The 19,207-nt window shown below is 40.6% G+C and overlaps 1 protein-coding gene and 1 long non-coding RNA gene across 5 annotated transcripts in view; one reads left to right on the top strand and one right to left on the bottom strand.

The window, feature by feature from the left end:
• Positions 1-14,651, bottom strand: part of ARMC2 (armadillo repeat containing 2) — a 131,109-nt gene extending 116,458 nt beyond the window's left edge. For 3 of the 4 annotated variants that reach the window (XM_049654111.1, XM_049654112.1, XM_049654110.1), the window contains exons 1-3: positions 14,407-14,651; positions 6,954-7,214; positions 6,406-6,478 (exon numbers count right to left, since the gene is read on the bottom strand). In XM_049654111.1, coding sequence (XP_049510068.1) covers positions 6,406-6,478; positions 6,954-7,214; positions 14,407-14,546 — 474 coding nt within the window. In that variant the 5' untranslated portion in view covers positions 14,547-14,651. Of the gene's footprint in view, positions 1-6,405; positions 6,479-6,953; positions 7,215-8,853; positions 8,901-14,406 lie in introns of all 4 variants that reach the window. The other variant, XM_049654113.1, reaches the window with a different exon arrangement.
• LOC125938777 (uncharacterized) lies at positions 4,905-12,041 on the top strand. The gene is made up of 3 exons (XR_007462809.1): positions 4,905-5,491; positions 6,384-6,507; positions 10,649-12,041. It is a non-coding gene; the product is annotated as an uncharacterized LOC125938777 (long non-coding RNA).
• Positions 14,652-19,207: the final 4,556 nt, after the last annotated feature.

The raw sequence follows: 19,207 nt of genomic DNA, 5'->3' as shown, positions 1-19,207 counted from the left end.
TGTTTTTAGTTCTTCAAGGGAAAACCACTGAACAAGACATCAATTTCTATCCTGCCAGGTTCTACAAAATGTTCTTCCACTTTGTAGAGCAAACTGGCTTTTATGAAGCAAAACAGTAAAAGAAGTTTTTTTCTTATAAGATTCACTTTATTTTAGAATTTCAGAGAACAATGTAAGTAAGCTGAAATTTTCACTTGAGAACCTCACCTCAGTCACTTTGTGTGCCATGACACTAACCAGTGACTTGAATATAATCAAGGACACTGAGAAAGTCAGATTTTAAGCTCTGTTCTGGCTGTTCAAACTGCTAGAGTTTGTTGAAGAAAGAAAGAATTTTCATAGAATAACCCAATTGAAAAAGACAAAATTCCTAGAACATTTAAGGAATCTGCCTGGCCTTGACTTTTCTCCCAGTATCGTGGGCCTTGACCAATTTTTCGCATGGCTCCTCTAGACCACCAGATGGAAAGGCAGGGTCTCCCCTATTCTACAGGAAGGAGAGTCTGCCATATCCCACCTCAGGAAGTTGCTATGATTTAATTTGCAGAGCAACAAAACACACACACACACACAAGACCTCTTGGAAGTTAGAAAGCAAATATTAAAAATTCTTGGAAATGAAGAAGGGTGTTTTTGCCCTCTCTGCTTCAGCAGGAACATCCATCTTTTTCCCCTTGGACACCAATACTTCCAGTTCTCGAGCCTTCACATTCGGATGGGGACTCACACCACTGGCTACCTGCTACCCTCTCCCCCCAGCCCACCCCTCCCAGTTTTTCAGGCCTTTAGGCTTTGACTGGAATTAGGCCACTGGCTTTCGTGGGCCTCCAGCTTGCAGACGGCAGACCGAGGGGGACTTCTCAGGCTCCTTAATCATGTGAACCAATCCCTCAAAATAAATCTCTTTCTATATATCTATCTGTGTCTGTCTATCTATCTATCTATCTATCTATCTATCCACTGGTCTTTTTCTCTGGGAAACTCCGAGTCTTGATACAATTGTATATAAATTATACCTCGGCAAAGCTGTTAAAACAATTCCTTCAAGCCTATAACCCTTGGATATGGTAACTGTATGTGCACCTCTATTACTATGATTTTCTCCACAGGTACGCTGGGCTCCTCTGTCACTCTCAGCATGTGATTCACTGTTGTAATGTTCCCATTCAGAAATGGTGACAGAAAGAACATTGCTTTGACATTCTCATTCTCATTCTTTTTCTTACCCCGGATCTCCCCTATCCCCAAGGTACATATGGGATTCCAAGTCCATTCTTTTTTTTTTTTTTTAATTTTTTTTTTTTAACGTTTATTTATTTTTGAGACAGAGAGAGACAGAGCATGAAGGGGGAGGGTCAGAGAGAGAGGGAGACACAGAATCTGAAACAGGCTCCAGGCTCTGAGCCATCAGCACAGAGCCCGATGCGGGGCTGGAACTCACGGACCGTGAGATCATGACCTGAGCCGAAGTCAGACGCTCAACCGACTGAGCCACCCAGGCGCCCCTCAAGTCTTTTCTTTTAAAAATAAACCACATTGTTTTCCTTCTCAAATAATTGGAGCATGGTTCCTATAAAATATTTTAAAAATAGCTCAAGTTAATCTATGCTGTGATTAATCAAGACAATATTCACCCTAGGGAGGCAGTTTCTGGGATGCTGGTAATGATCTATTTTTCCTGTCTGAATGCTGGTTACAGAGTATGTTGAGTCTGTGTAAATTTATCAAGCTGTACTCATGATCTGTGTCTTTTTGGTGTGGCAATAAAAAGTTTAATAAAAAAACACTTGGGGTTTAAACAACTAGACTTTGTAAGTTTAGGAAACACAAGAGAATTCAGTTTTGACAATAATAATGATGAAAGACAAAACTTCCTATTTATGCACAGGGCCACATCTCTTTTCCTACTTTATACAATCCAAAGTAAGAGAGCAGCTGTTCCTGTGTAAATATAAATCTGAACACCAGCTATAACCAGGAGAGCAGAATGAAAGCAGCCATAACAACCACCACCCAGCAGCCCCACATGTCGAGTTGTCGTGGGAACGTGGGGCACTGCTACGAAAGAAAACAGGGGTACCAGGGCATACTGATATAGCAAGTAGGTATACATGTTTACTTCCTGTCTTATAGGATTACAGGTGCTAATGGGCAGTCAAGGCCTGGGTGGTCAGGAGCCAGAGTGCCCCTGAGTAGAGACAGTCCACCACCTGCAGGAGGATGGGCAGTGGGAGGAGCACAGGCCAGATCCGGGGGGGTAGAAACAGGGAGAAGGGAAACATTTACGCTCAAAGAAGTAGAGCTGATTTGCTAAATGTAGGAGCTGGAATGGGTTGCTTTCTTGGTCCCTCTTCCTCGATTGACTGATAGTCAAGGCATCATTAAAAGCCAAACTAGCCTGAGAAAGGAACCTAGAGCCAGAAAGTACTGAGGTTCTGTTGATTAGGTCTTCACAGATTCTTTCCACAAGTGAGCCCCTTATCTGTGAGCTACCCCAGCCCCAGCGTCCAGCTGCCTCCTTTTTCCCCACTCCTTCCTCCTCCACTCCTACTTCCCCACTTTACCAGGATAGTAGTCCCCAGAGTAGAGGTTCTCTCAGGGGTGAGATGGAAAAGAGGAAAGAAGGTGGAGGGGCAATAGCATAAGTTCACTTTTAGGATTTTTTTGACTGGGGGCTCCAAACTTTAATTATGTTTAAAAAGAAATATACTTAAGACCCTTACATAGTCTGCTATAACAAAAAGATTTCAAACTAAAAGAGCTATTTTACTTGACATGGGGATTTCTGAGGCCACTTTTACTTTGTACATAGCACCTAGCCATTCGGCAGTAAAGAAATATAGTGACCCTAAAATATAATGAAATTATAATGACCCTAAACAGAGGCAAATGTCCATATTATCTTTGTCTAACATCTAATCCTGCAGTCCAAAGACTGTACCAGTGTAACAAGGACCAGGTTAACTCTACAACTAAAAACTTTTAGAAAACAATAGGCCTATTGAGTGAATCACCCAAAACTACAGAATGTTAAAAACAATTCATAGGAGTCCAATGACAGAATCATAAAATAGAGAGCCACTTTACGATAAGGTGGACCCACTGGGCTGCCAAACAGGGGTTCCCTCTTGTTGTAGCTGGCCCAGAACCCAAGTGGTCTCCAAGACTGTAAGTGTAAGAAACTACATATAAATAAATGGCTGGCAAAAGTATTTATTGCATATTGGTTCATGCTTACTATTTTGGAACCCTATTTTTGCCATCTGCAATATAAGAACAAGCATAAGAATATAAGATACATTTTGAGACAGTTGGGGTCATTTGGACATGGACTGTGCATTAAATGATACTACCGAGTAATGTTAATTTTCTGAGCTGTGATGATAATGTGGTGGTGATGTAGGAGACTGTCCTTGTTCACATGACATGTAAATTAAACTTTTATGGATGAAGTCTTAAAAGATCTGCAACTTGCTTTCACATAGTTCAGCAAAAAAAACACAAATAGTTCATCAAAAACAAACAAACACACACACAAATATGCATACATGCATAGTAATAAAAATTGAGAAGCAGGGGCGCCTGGGTGGTTCAGCTGGTTGAGCCTCCAACTCCTGATTTCAGCCCAGGTCATGATCTCAAGGTTCATGAGTTTGAGCCCCGCATTGGTCTCCACGCTGATAGCACAGAGCCTGCTTGGGATTCTCTCTCTCCCTCTCTCTGCCTCTCCCCTATTCATTCTCTCTCAAAAATAAATAAAACTTTAGAAAAAATTGAAAAGTAGCTTGACTAACACCCCAATTCCATGAAAGTCTAAAGGACTGGTATCACCAGGTACTTATGCAGCAGGGCTATAAGGGGAGGTGACTGAAATAAGGAGGACTGGGTAAAAATCTGTGTAACTCCTTCCCTCCCAGTTCCGTGAAGTCAGGCCACATGGATGGGAGATTTGTTCTGTAGAGAAGGTAAAACAGAGGATCTCTTAATCAGGCTAATCATACAGAGTTGAGTGTCACAGCGGGCATTGGTGGTATAGTGCTAAGCATAGCTGTCTTCCAGAGTTGAGTGCCAGGGTACTTATTATAAACATAGATACTAATTGAATATTTACCTACTGAATGGTAGACATTCCTACCTTCATTCTCCAGCTGGTTCTTGTAAGTTAGCAACCAGCTTTTATCCTGTAGGCAAGGGCTTGGAAGATATTCTAAGATACTTCCAATAAACTAGCCACAAGAAAATTCCTAAAGTTACCACCATTGGGGCTTTCACAAACAACACAGTCCAGCTAAACTTCCCTGATATGAGTAGGTATCACCTACCGGTTGATCAACCCATTTCACATGCTTCTACTTCCAAATAAGAGCAGCCAAACAAGCAGCATGAGCTATCAGGGGAGAGCCTCTGATATGAAAAACAGAGAGCAAAATAAACATAAAAATGCAACAGAGACACAGAAGGAAAACCATGTAAAGACACAGGGAGAAGATGGCCATCTACAAGCCAAGGAGAAAGGCCTCAGTAGAAATCAGCCCTACTGCCACCTTGATCTTGGACTTCTAATCTTCAGAACTGTGAGAAAATAAATTTCTCTTGTTTAAGATGCATGCACACACACAAACAGCAAAAATTTTAAAGGGAGAAGGAAACAATTCAAAAACCAAAATTATCACTAATATACTCAGACAAGATGATACAACCATGAAACACAAGAATACTATATACATGTGTGTATATATATGTATATATATGTATATATATATGTATATATATATATATATACATATATATATATATATATGTATATGTGTGTGTGTGTGTATATATATATATACCCCGCGTAGGTTTCTGAATCTCCCTCTCTCTCTGCCCCTCCCCCACTCATGCTCTGGCTCTCTCTCTCAAAAATGAATAAACATTAAAAAAATGTTTTTTAAAAAAGAAAAAACTTAGAGTGGGGAAAAGCTTCTGGAAAATTAAAAATAAATTTTTTTTAAATATGATAGCAGAAATGAAAAGAACTCAACAAAAGGATTAGAAGATAAAGTCTCTTCCAAAAAGAGAAGGGAAATAAAAATTTAAAAAAAGAAAAGAAAATTGAAGTACAAGTCCAGGGAATCCTATATTGGAATAATAAATTCCAGAAAGAGCAAACAGAACAAAAAAGAGGGGAAGAGACACCAAAATAATTTAAGGACCTTTCCCAGAGTTGAAGGGCATGAGATTCCATTGAGAATACCCATCATGACAGACAGACTAATACAAAGGTCCATTGTCATGGAATTTCAGAACACTGGAAACAAAGAGAAAAATCTTACAAACTTCTAGAGAGCAAAAACAGCCATCAAGGTCTCAAATAATGTACTTCCCATACACCCTTTCTCTAGAAGCTACTGGAGCAAGTATTCCAAAAGCAAATCAAGACAGAGAAAAATCTGGGATACAGTAAACAAGAAAGCTATCACAAGAAGGAGAGCTACATGTGTGCCAGGTGCCCAGGGTAAATGGTCTGAGAGAAAGTGGGCAAAGTTCTCCAAAGAGATTAATCAATAAAATACCTCATGTACCTGAATATATGAAGGAGATTTAGATCTTGGAGAAGAGTTTAGGGTTGAAATGGTAAAAACTAAAAAAGCAAGGCAATTATTAATACCAGGGAAAACAAAAAGTGGTACAGGGAAGGAGAAGTAATCATCAATAGTTCAAGGCTCAGTTATAAACAGGGTTTATGTAATCACAGAGAAAAGAGATCAACCAAAATTATGATGTATCTATATTGAGAGTAGCAGTGGGGACAGAAAAGATGAATGTGTTGTAATGATGTGTGGGAGGACAGACAAGAGTTAAATCTTCATCTTCCTTAGTGAGAAGTCATTAGATAATTCCTCAATCTCATAAGCCAGAGAGGAGCAAGACACTGTTATTTAAAATTTTGGATGTAAATACCAAAAGAATGTGCTAAAAGAGTTTAAAGTGAGAACCAATGGGAAGGATAAAATGAAGAATAAGAGGACAGGAGACCACTGGAATGTTTTGGGTAACAAATCTTTGAAACTTTATGTACACATATATACAATTTATTTGTATACATAACTATTAAAAATAATATACATGCATAACTTTAAAAAAACCCAAAAAATTGTGAAAAACAAAAAAATGTTGCAAAACATTCTGTTTGCCAGGTCACTGTATATTTCTAAATTCTTCTTTATTATGAAATTATAGATAAATAATAGAAGTGTTTCATTAGACATGAAATATATTTGAAAAAAATAATAAATTGTTTTCATATTAAATTATTAATATACTTAGGTCTATGTGATCCTTTTCTTAGCATATATAGGTACTGATTCCAAGTATTTTGGGCCAATTCCATTTCACAGCACTTAAATATAAAGTACTCACAAGCTCTAGCGGACTGAGACGAGCACTGGAGATAGGCCTGGAATCAGATGACTCAAAACTGGATGCATGGAGGCTAGCAGAGGAGATGGAACAGAAATATTAGTTTGTGAAGAATCATTTATTTCTAGTATGTTAGTTAACTTTAGCCCAAAACAAGTAAAAGCATTTAATGCATAAGCCTTGAGGAAGAAGCAATTTAAAAAAAATCACAGTACTTAGGACATTTTATTAGTAAGTCTTTTCATTACTTTTAGGGGGATTAAAAGTTACCGAATAATGAAGAGAAGAAATGTATACAGTGATTTTTTAAAAAGCTTTGTTCATATTGCTTTACAGATTTGCTATGACAACCACTATTTACCATTTTAAACCAAACAACTTCTGGGACCCGAGGTCTGGACTTAATCTTTAGGAATCTTGAATAGATACAAGGGGTGCAATTAGCAGACATCTAACTTTAGAAAGCAACTATCCATAACTAGGATTAAGGGAAAATGTCATCTGGTAGCTTACATATCCAAGTGTACAGGCAAGAGAAATGTCATTACCTAAAGGAGGAAGGAGGTCTATTTTCTGGTGTTCTTGAAGATGCAGGCCCAAATAGCTTTCTTTGGTCTTCCCGTGGTGTAAATGGTCGTTGGGTCCTAACTGTTCTTAATGCATTTCGTGCTTCACTTATAATCTCTGCGCTGGTCTTCTGCTTGGACATAGAAGGTCGATAAAATGGATCCAGCTTTTCTAACTTTTTATCATTTGGAGATAGCATCTTTCCTTTTAAAATAAAATGTTCTTCAGGTAGACACCACACTCTGCAAACACATGGTACAAAATGTTAACTGTTTTCATCCAGGACTTTAGAAAGGAGTGCTTACAAGAACAGACACTCAGATCAATGTAATAGAATAGAGAACCCAGAAATGGACCCACAAACGTATGGGAACTAATCTTTGACAAAGCAGGAAAGAATATCCAATGGAATAAAGACAGTCTCTTCAGCAAATGGTGCTGGGAAAACTGGACAGCAACATGCAGAAGAATGAACCTGGATGACTTTCTTACACCATACACAAAAATAAACTCAAAATGGATGAAAGACCTCAATGTAAGACAGGAAGCCATCAAAATACTAGAGGAGAAAGCAGGCAAAAACCTCTTTGATCTTGCCCGCAGCAATTTCTTACTCAACATGTCTCCAGAGGCAAGGGAAACAAAAGCAAAAATGAACTCTTGGGACCTCATCAAAATAAAAAGCTTCTGCACAGCGAAGGAAACAATCACCAAAACTAAAAGGCAACTGACAGAATGGGAGAAGATATTTGCAAATGACATATCAGATAAAGGGTTAGTATCCAAAATGTACAAAGAACTTATCAAACTCAACACCCAAAAAACTAATAATCCAGTGAAGAAATGGGCAAAAGACATGAATAGACACTTCTCCAAAGAAGACATCCAGATGGCCAACCAACACATGAAAAAAATGCTCAACATCACTCATCATCAGGGAAATACAAATCAAAACCACAATGAGATACCACCTGACACCTGTCAGAATGGCTAACAACTCAGGCAACAACAGATGTTGGTGAGGATGCGGAGAAAGAGGATCTCTTTTGCATTGTTGGTGGGAATGCAAGCTGCTGCAGCCACTCTGGAAAACAGTATGGAGGTTCCTCAGAAAACTAAAAATAGAACTACCCTACAACTCAGCAACTGCACTACTAGGCATTTATCCAAGGGATACAGGTGTGCTGTTTTGAAGGGACACATGCACCCCCATGTTTATAGCAGCACTATCAACAATAGCCAAAGTATGGAAAGAGCCCAAATGTCCATCGATGGATGAATGGATAAAGAAGTGGTATATATATATACAATGGAGTATTACTCGGCAATCAAAAAGAATGAAACCTTGCCATTTGCAACTACGTGGATGGAACTAGAGGGTATTATGCCAAGTGAAATTAGTCAGTCAGAGAAAGACAAAAATCCTATGACTTCACTCATATGAGGACTTTAAGAGAAAAAACAGATGAATATAAGGGAAGGGAAACAAAAATAAAAACAGGGAGGGGGACAAAACAAGAGACTCATAAATATGGAGAACAAACTGAGGGTTGCTGGAGGGGATGTGGGAGGGGGCATGGGCTAAATGGGTAAGGGGCACTAAGGAATCTACTCCTGAAATCATTGCTTCACTATATACTAACTAATTTGGATGTAAATTTTAAAAAATAAAGTTAAAATATAAGAAAAAAAGAAAGAAAGGAGTACTTAAACTCATCCACACATGCTTAAGCCATTCCTCTATAACTAAACTAGAAAAAGTCACAAACATTTTTTAATTAAAAATCTACCAGACAGTTACAGTTACAAGATCAGGGTGGAAAAAAAGCTTTCAAAAATATAGGTTGATGTGCACAGTTATGCCTGTGGGAATATACTTACTCGAGGGAAATGATGTTCAAGGAAGAGAGCCAAGATGAAAGCTAAACCTGGAGAGAAAGACGATAAATCGTGAAAGAAGACAGACTAGGAAGAGAAAATCATCTCATATTCTCTAATATGTTAAACAACAACAACAACAACAACAACACTGGGGGGATCTGTTAAAATTTTAACTAAAGTTTCCTTCCCCCCCCCCTACTGTCCTCCACACAAACTGCTAGTATAAGGTTAGATTTAGGCAGATGAGTCCTATTTCCAAACTATATTTGCTTTTCTAAATGTGGTTTGTAAACTCAGGTTAAGTTTCTGCCCCACCTTTGCCCATGATGTATTTGAATGAATTGATTCAAGTCCCCTTCAATTTGAGATAGTGTCTTAGATGAATAAATGCTAAATATCAATATCAAATATCCTTTTCCAGGCTCACTCTCTCAGTTAAGGAGTTAAAGTCATGTCCAAGGGCAATGCGAATGCAGATCCTTCTTTTTTTTTTTTTTTTTTTTTTTTAAGTAGGCTCCATGCCCAGCATGGAGCCCAACACGGGGCTTGAACCCAAGACCCTGAGATCAAGACCTGAGCTGAGATTAAGATTTGGATGCTTGGGGTGTCTGGGTGGCTCAGTCGGTTAAGCATCCGACTCCAGCTCAGGTCATGATCTCACAGCTCGTGGGTTTGAGCCCTGTGTCAGGCTCTGTGCTAACAGCTGGGATTCTGTGAGTTGGATGCTTAACTGACTGAGCCACCCAGACACCCTGAGAATGCAGATCCTTCTTAAATGCTGATGTGTCCCCATGGAGGTCTGGTTAACATGGCAAGACACTCTACAGCTCTAAACTTTAAAAAGGGATTTTAAAAACATAACTCTAATTAGTATATGGTAATAGGTGTTCATTAAAAAAAAAACAGTAACAACTCAGATGTCCTGAAAATGTTATATCTCTAAGGAGAAAGAGGACTGGAAATTATTCCTATATTTCAGTGCCCAATTTTAGAATAACTTCTGCAAAAAAGAAAAAAATTTTTGTGACATATGCCCAAGGAAACTAAAAAGACTTCATTTCCATAAGTAGAGTCAACAGATGATTCCTTAGACAAGTAAAGAGGATTTACTATATTATGATTGTATACATTAAGTTGTTATATAACAACAGACAACAAGAACATGTGTTTCATTCTACCCAGGCCCTACCCTAAAAGTTTTTGAGGAAAAGAGCATGATGAAAACCACAAACAATACGCCATTCCTTTCATATGGAAAGGCCCAGTGAGGTAAAACAGTAAAAAATTACTTTAAGCAGTCATATTCTAGGAATTTTTGATCTAGGATTTTGAATTTAAGCAAAGTCTCCAAAATCATGTACATTAATACAACTAACAAAAACTATGACAGGCCAGGGGCGCCTGGATGGCTCAGTCAGTTGATTTGTGATTCCTTTGGCCCCACATAGCACTAATAAGCCTAGCAATATCAAAGGTAATCTGGCAAACAATAAAGATTAGAGAAAGTGCTTTGGATGAGTGATAATGGACCATCATTCCTCACTGAGGTTCTGTATTTTAGTTTGCATAGAAAACTATACTCTTTGATGGAGTAAGGGAGCAGGAATATTTACTCAGGTCAAATGCTAACAATTTTGTACTTTATTTGGGCACACAGGAATTTAAATTGATTAAATATTGGAGGAAATAATATAGATAATGGGCTTAAAAATATTTTTGTACATAAATTTTACCACTAATTCTAACACAACTTTCTCTCTCCCTTTTCCTTTCTCCTCCTCCCAAACCTTAACAGTTACATTGTGAGAAGCAGTTTCAATAATGTAAGATCTACACAGTTAATCTATTATTATTATATTAATGTTAGTATGTCATTAAATAAAATATGGAAATGTTCAGTGATATAAGTGAACTGAGTTAGAAGTGTGTTTTTGGGGGGTAGGGAAGTATTTTTTTTCTTTATATTTGTTAAATTACAAATTCTTATCAAAGAGGATTTTTGCCAACTTAAACAATCACTCAGAGTTTGAAAGCTTGTCTGTTTATAGTAAAGTACACCTGAACTAGAAGACAATAGTATCACAGAAATTTTAACTTTATAAAAATTCTCCTAACAATTGGAACAAATCCATTCAGTTAGTATGGATTAAATACCAAACACTATGCTAAACAGTTTCGAGTACATCCTCTCAGTTAATCCCTACAGCAGTTCTGTGAGGGAGGGAGTCTTAGACAATAGTACAAAAGCTATGACATATGCCCAGAGATGATATTCAAACTGTTACTTATGAGATGGGGTGGGAGGAGCAGGGCAGTCAGAAGCCCTGGGGCTACAGCTATTTATGCACCAATATAGAGACACGCCAATATTTTCACAACAGGAGCAGCTTCCTTGGAGTGTGCAAGTTAAATGTCAGCCCTGCTTCCAAATAATCTTAATACAATGTAGAAACTGATGGGGTCAATGAAAAAAACTGAGATAACTCCCAGGTTATTACAAAAAAAGGAAGGGATTTCTGACTGGGAGAAGGTGTCAGGGAGACTTCCTGGAGGAGCTGGTCCTTGAGCTGGGTTCTGAAAAATGCTGAATTTGAAGCATGAGGCAATGGCTGATATCAGGGCTGCAGTAGAGAAGGAATTTCCAGGAAAGTCAATGAATGAGCCAAGGCAGAGTGCCAAGAACATATGGGGTGTGTGCTGGACAAGAATGAGCTCTGGAAATATAAACTGGAGTTGGACCAGAGAGAGAATGGAATAGCAGGTCAAGAAAATAAATAAAAGCTGCTGAGCAAATTAATTAATAGATTTTGAGGCATGATGTGATCCGGCAGGGGTGGGTAGGATGGAAAGGAAAAAGACTAGAAGGGACAAAATCAGGTTCTTGTGTAATCAGCCAACTAACTCTTAGAGGTCCTCAAGGAAGCATTCCTGGACATGCCTCTCCCCCTCCTCCAGCCTCAGTTAGGTGTTCCTCCTCCATACTCTGCAAGGTCACTGGTTGGCCTCTATCAGTACACCTTCCCACTGTGCTCCTGGTGCTGCCTCACCAGACTCTGAGCCACAATTCTTTATGTGAGGCACAGCTGAAGGTGTGGAGGTCAACACTCGTAGAATCGCTGAACTTCACTTTCAAATATAGATCTAAGAAATATCCAGCTGAAGGCAATATGGCTTCTTTCATTGGAGACATTTGTTACAATGGATTAGAAAGGCATATGGGACTTTATCTCAAATGGTATCTGATTCTTGATGCCATGTGGTGATATGAGATCAAATTCAGTCCCCTTTTCCTTCCTTGCCTTTACTTCAAGTTGCCTGGCATGGAGTAAGACTTGATAAATGGGATGATCTGTGAATGCAGCATGGAAAGCCTGAGATAAAGGAGTAAAGGCAAAACAAAGGGAAGAAGAGAGATGAGAATAAGTGAGGGACAACAAGAACAGAAGAACTAATAGGATTTGGTGTCGGAGAGGACAGGAAGGAGCCAGAGGTGACACTTTATGCAAACCTGAAGGGGTGGGATCAGAGGGCAAGGGGATCTTTTTTAAAAGAAAACAGGAGTAGACTTTGAAGGGAAAGAAGAAAAAGGTTGCGTTCTGTCTTGCATCATTGTCCTGAGTTTACGACGTCCATAGGATCCCTACAGGATGAACACCACCCACAGTAGGATACTGGAAGCTGGAGACCTTCATTTTTAACAAAATATTTCTCACTCGTTGGGGGAACATTTCAGAGTCATTATTTGTAAAAATTCATAGTTCATTATAAAGACCTGTCTTTACCTTTGCTGCCAGTAGTCACCTGAACCAGAGCCTTCTTGCTAAACGCCGCACTGCACTATCAAGATGTCAGCAACAAGAGAAAGGCTGACCATCTCCACCCCTCTATTCCTTGCAAATCAAATGCAGATCATCCTCAGTTTATAATAGAGTGACATCCTGAAAAACCCGTCGTGAGTTGAAAATATCATTAAGTTGAAAATTCATTCAATACACCTAACCTACTGAATATCATAGGACAGCACAGCCTAAACATGCTCAGAAATACTTACATTAGCCCCCAGTTGGGCAAAATCATCTAGCACAAAGCCTATTTTAGATTGAGTGTTGAAGGGCTCATGTAATTTATTGAATACTATGCTGAAAGTAAAAACCAGAATGGCAGTATGAGTACAGGATGGTTGTAAGTGTATCAATCATTTACCCTCATGATTTCATGGCTGACTGGAGGGCTACCACTGGCTGCCACTACCCAGCATCACAAGAGAGTATCATAGGACATAGTGCCAGCCCGGGAAAAGATCAAAATTCAAAGTATGGTTTCTACTGAATATATATTGCTTTCACACTGTTGTAAAGCTGAAAATTTTTAAGTTGAACCACTGTGAGTCAGGGCCATCTGTACTCAAGACCCTTTCCATGATTTTGAAATACTTTTCTGTTGATCTGAGCACCCAGAGGGGTAGTGGTTAAAGTGCAGTGCTGGAACAGGGGCCCAAATACTCTCTGGCAATTCACAGCTAGGTGACCTTGGCAAGGATTGTAATGACTCTAAGCTTCCTTTTCCTCATCTGTAAAATGACGACGGTGACAATAATTGATTGCCCCATAGGATTGTTCTGATAACTAAATGACATAATTCATGTAAAGTGCTTTAGCATGGTGCCTGGCCCTTAAGGAGAAGTTAACTACTACCCAGGCACTATGTCATAAAAGGATATAATAAGAATTCTCCCATGCATAAAAAAAAATGCATTTAAAATAAGAAATGGCAAAATGAAAGTAAATGATGTTTCTTCAGTGTTTCCATAAATTTTACAAGTTAAAGTTTAAATGAGGAGTGTTTTTTTATGAAAAGGGAGAATTTTCAATAGGTATTTTATCGAATATCAGGTAGGCCAAATCAACAACTAATCAGTTTTGTAGATTCACAAAATAGGATACAAACAGAGTGCTACTTGCTTTTCTACCAAGTTAAAACAATTCTAGGGATGGAAGGCCTGCTGTGATAGTCGTGGGAACTGACAATAAGAGGCATTATATGTACATACGATATAGTTTAATGTATATTGTTACACACACCTTTATTTATTTATTGGGGCCCTCCTCATCTGTTGCCTAAAAGGGTACAATCTGTGTGACGGTGGTGAGGTCGCTGTCTAGACAAAGCCCCTTGGTTTACCACTCTGGCATCCAACAAGTATTTCCAAGCTTCTGTTAAGCGCCATGCACTTAGCTAAATGAGCAGTCTGCAGAAGAAATAAGGACAGCCGCAAACCGACCCCGAGAACATACACAGGGCCTCTCTCCCCACATTGGGGGCAGAAAGGCGCACCAGGGCAGGAGAGGTCCCCGGTGAACCCACGAGGGACGCCTCACCTCCCGTGCGGACAGCAGCTTCCCCACTCCTGGCAATGCCCCCTCCTCCACGGGTTCAGGCCAGGGTACAGCGTGGTCACCCTGCCTGCCAGCCCACCCTCCTCCCGGCCCGCTAGCCCGCCCGCTCCACTAGGCCTGCCAGCGTCTCCATGGTAACCGTACACAAACTACCTACCCGGGGCGCCTGGGCCGCCTGCCTGCTGAGCCAGGTCGCTGCTGGGCGGGCGGAACGGGACAGGAAATGAACTGGGAGTGGGCGCAGGGAAGGGGGCTTCCGGCCAGCCCCAAAGTCCCTGTGATTAGCGCTGGTGACATTAACAGCTGCGGAGGTTCAGCTCATCCTTGAGTTCTCCCGAGGCAGCGTCTGCCGCGAAGGCGCGGGCAGGGTGGGGCGGGGCGGGGCGGAGCGGCGTGGGGTGGGGCGGGGCGGGGCCCGGAGAGGCAAGACTGGGAGGTCTCCCGGCGTCGCTCGGCCACTAGGCCTGCGCGGGTCACCCACAACACCCACCCCCCGCACCACCGCCCCCGCCCTTCACCGCGCATGCGTAGAAATGCTGAGGCTCTGGCGGGTCGGTGCGTTGGCGGGAGGATCCTGGGCAAGAGCTGCGAGCCGGGAGTGCGCTGCATCCCCCTGGAAGACGGGTGGCTAGGAGTTACCTTTTAAATTAGCAGCTTAGGAACCACATTTGTTGACACCCTACGAGAACTCAGCACCACTATTAAGTAACAATATGCAGGACGGCAGCTTAGTGCTTTAGGGTTAAGAGTCAGGGTATACTCATTCAAGTTGCAGGGCTGTATAGACTTGACCTCTCAGTTTCCTCATGTGTAAAATGAAAGGAATTAGGAGTACCTAGCTAGGTCTTGTGGCTGTGGCAAGACTGAATGAGAAAATAGATACAAAGCGCTATGCACGTGGCAAGGAATGAATGTTGAACTGTTAGCTATTTTTAAGCCCTTGCATGGGTGCAGCGCTTTAGAGTTACAAAGGGTGTATATTTTCTTTTGAAGCGTCCCTGCCACTCTGACCTAGCAAGCCTGGTGTCCCCATTCACAGGAGACAAAATAGGGTTCCAGGGTGTAGTGAGTGACAGTGATAGATTCAAGTCTTGGCTTCCCATAGGCAAACATTTTTTGTTCTTATTGCGCCATTACCGTTGGTTGGCAAAAAGTACCCCATTTATATGTTTTTGGTTTAAATTCTATTCTCTCCTATTTAGACTATTCAGCAACACTTTATTTACAGTGTTAAATACAAGTGAGACCATAATCACTCCATTCAGGTTTGCACTGCGTTTTATAAATATGGGGATTTTTCAGCTGAAGTGTTGTCAACATAAAAAATGCCACATGCCTTGGTGCTAAGTATCTTGTAAAGAATAATTAAATTGAAAATATTCTTGAGTGCATATTATGTGTAAGGCATCATGCTAGCTGGGAAATACTAACCGAAAACTAAAGGAATGTAAGTATTCTTCAAAGTATCCAACAGGACTTTACACATAGCAGACAATACACACTTGGTTGGGTAATTTTAAGATCTGAAGCGAAGTATTTGTGTTCTTCCGGGTTGGAATTTTTTTCCAGTGAGTCAACATGACTTATCACATCATCAACTCCCTTTTACTGGCCACTGGACTCCATTGTGCAAAGGGAACTTTGACTACTTAATATAAAACCATATCTAATGTTTTGAATTCACAACTTGTGACATGTAATTAAAATGCAACTATATTTTTGTGTCTCACAGCTGTTTTAAGATATATTCAGTGTTGGTTATCTTCCCCTGACCCCACATGGAAAGTTGGGTCAAGTCCTTGTATTTTCTGCTCATTTTTAGATACCTGATAGTCGCCCCCTTCATTCCCCTCTCCAGTAACAGGTCTCCAGATGAGATTCCCAGCAGGGATGCAATTGGCTTAGGCTCCACTCCCCCATTCACTAGAGGCTACTTTAAGACCCAACCTGGGTGGGGGCCCCTGGGTGGCTTATTCGGGTGATTGTCTGTCTGTCTCTTGATCTTGGCTCAGGTCACAATCTCACGATTGGCATCTGGTTTAGCACTAACAGCGTGGAACTTGCATGGGATTCTCTCTCTCCCTCACTTTCTGCCCCTCCCCTGCTCTCTCTCTCTCTCTCTCTCTTAAAACAAATAAATAAATAAACATAAAGAAAAAAAGACACCACCTGGACAGAGGTGAGCAGGAAGTGGGGAGAAGAGAAGCCAGGAGATGGAGCACTTCCTCCTGGATTTGAATAGCCTTGAGCTTGCTGTGCCTGGGCTACTAGTAAAGCAGCCCATGCAGGTCACTCCTGGGTTCTTCAGAGTTTCCCATTAATGAAGATCTCTCTCCAAGGGAACTCTTCAGGTGGATGCAGAGCTATCCACCGCTTGCTTACAACACCTCCTCTGACCCTAGAAATCTAGGGTTTACTCCAGCCCCTTGATATGGGTCCCAAGATGGCACCACATCTTGTCCAAGAAAAACGACAGACATCTCTTTCCCCGGTGACTCTGAGAGTGAGAGGGCAGGCACATCCTAATGCAGCCTCCTGTGGCCCCCCATGCTGTCATAGGGTGGAGCTTTAGCTTTCCCAGAGTAAGTCAGACTCCAGTCTTCTAGACTACCTAACTGCAGTCTCTTGTAGACCCCTCTGGGAAGTCCTCACACTGGGTTTGAGATGAAGGAGTTGGCACCCCACACTATTCTCCAAAGAAATCTCCTCACCCATCCTCCCCACACATTCTCTAGCTTCTCATGTTTAGCTTCAGCCTGGACACTTGGGTCCAAGGAGTCTATATAATTCCTTATAACTTGCCCTATGGAGACTCTGCCTTACTGTTACTTTGGGACTGGTGATTATTCAATTACCATCTCAGCTGAAACTGCAGTTTAAAAAGCTGTGGTGCAGCCAATTGCTAACTATGGTTTTGCACCGAGGGTCTTGGTCTAAAATACACAAGAAAGCTCACTCCTGGACCCTGAAGCCAGCCAACTCAGATAGCCAGGAAAATGTCTGCCAGACAGATTAGAACAATTGAAAAGAGTGACAAGGGAAGACTTTTAGGAAGAAATTATTTAAAGCAATAAAGCTGCCCAGATTATCTCACTGATAAGACATGACATGAGAAAATATTGAGGCTATCATAACAATGGACTGTTATACTGACCTGGCTATTCCTACATGGCTACCTGATGGCTATTTAACAGAATCTGACATAATTAAATTTGCAAGTGGAATTATTTTAGACACAAAATTGCTATTTTTTATACCTTAGAAAGATTAAAGGGGAAAACAAAATATTAATTGTAAGTACCTGACATTTATAAAGCATTTAATAATTTATTTCCAAATTGCATCTATTTGAAGCATTTCATTTTCATTGCTTTATTTGGAGTTTACAATTAGCCTGAGAGGTGATTAGTTCTGGGATTATTATCCCAATTTGAAACTGGCCAAAATTGAAGTTCAGAGAAGGTAAGTGATCTGATCTGCCCACTGCCACAGAGCTAGTAAAGGGATCTAAGACCTGGTGTTTTTGATGCTCAGTCCCATGTGCCACCTGTCATTGTACACAGATAAATGCAATTTTTCAGGCTGACGCCTCTGAGAGGCACTGAGAGGTACTTCCTAGGCTGCTGAAACAGTTAAGATATGCTGTTCATTTTCTCCTTTCACTTATCTCTGAGTACATCCTGTGTAGGGCTATAGGGATCAAGAGGAACTTAAGAATCTTTACACTCACTTGAAAATGCCTCTTGAGGGGCGCCTGGGTGGCTTGGTTGGTTAAGTGTCCGACTTCGGCTCAGGTCATGATCTCACGGTCCATGAGTTTGAGCCCCGCGTTGGGCTCTGTGCTGACAGCTCAGAGCCTAGAGCCTGTTTCGCATTCTGTGTCTCCCTCTCTCTCTGCCCCTCCCCTGTTCATTCTCTGTCTCAAAAATAAATAAACGTTAAAAAAAGAAAATGCCTCTTGGACTTTTGGATTTTGAGTTAAGATGAGAATTACACAGGTGTTAGGATGGGTAATAATGTTATCTTACACACTCCACGATGCAAAAATGCAACAAGATATTGAACTCATATTTTTATCCACAGGCTAGCAGTGGATTTTATAGTTTATATTATAGTGTCCATTACACACATCTTGTATTTAATATCTGTAAGTTTGTCTTGGTTTATATATTAGGTATATTCTTGAAAAGATGCATGTTAGATAAATACTTCCCTAATGCTCACCATTCCCCCAGTGATTTTTATGACATAACAGAGATGGACTCCCGGGGGCGGGGGGGGGGGGGGGGGAACTGCTTCTGGCACGGAATAAAAATCACCAATTTAGAACTCTAACATTCACTTCAAGACACTTTCTGCTGTTGTCAATATGGAATCTCGGTGCTTTAATTATATTTATCACATAATTTCTGTGAGGAGTTCATCAAATTGATAGCCTGTGCAATCTCTGCATACAAATTTCAAGGTACAAATACATTAAAATGCAACTTGGTGGAAATTTACAATGCAATGATAATTAACTAACTTCAGTGGAACTGCATAACTACAATACTGTGGAATGGTGCTAAAATTTATCAGCTGAAAAAAAAACTACATGAAAATTCTCTATTTAATGGGGCTCAGCTTTTACCTGTGCATCTTAAGTGTTACTTTGCCTTTAAGCACATCATTCCCACCAGAGCAGCCCTACCACCCTAGGCCATGTTCTCAGAAGTAGTCAAGTCAAATTGTTCCTAGGGATGCTAATGAATGAGGGTTCATTTAATTACCAGTTTATTACAAAGAATTTCTAACTACTTAGGATTTCATTGGAGGAGAGAGTGTTCCAGTTTTCAGGGATTGAGTCAGTAGGAGTCTTTTCTTAAGTTTATTTATTTATTTTGAGAGAGAGAAAGAAGGAAAGAGAGAGTGGACACACAGAGAGGAGGGGCAGAGAGGGAGGGAGAGAATCCCAAGCA

The sequence above is a fragment of the Panthera uncia genome (genome assembly GCF_023721935.1).
Source record: "Panthera uncia isolate 11264 chromosome B2 unlocalized genomic scaffold, Puncia_PCG_1.0 HiC_scaffold_24, whole genome shotgun sequence".
Lineage (NCBI taxonomy): Eukaryota > Metazoa > Chordata > Mammalia > Carnivora > Felidae > Panthera > Panthera uncia.
This window is presented reverse-complemented; position numbering and strand designations above follow the sequence as displayed.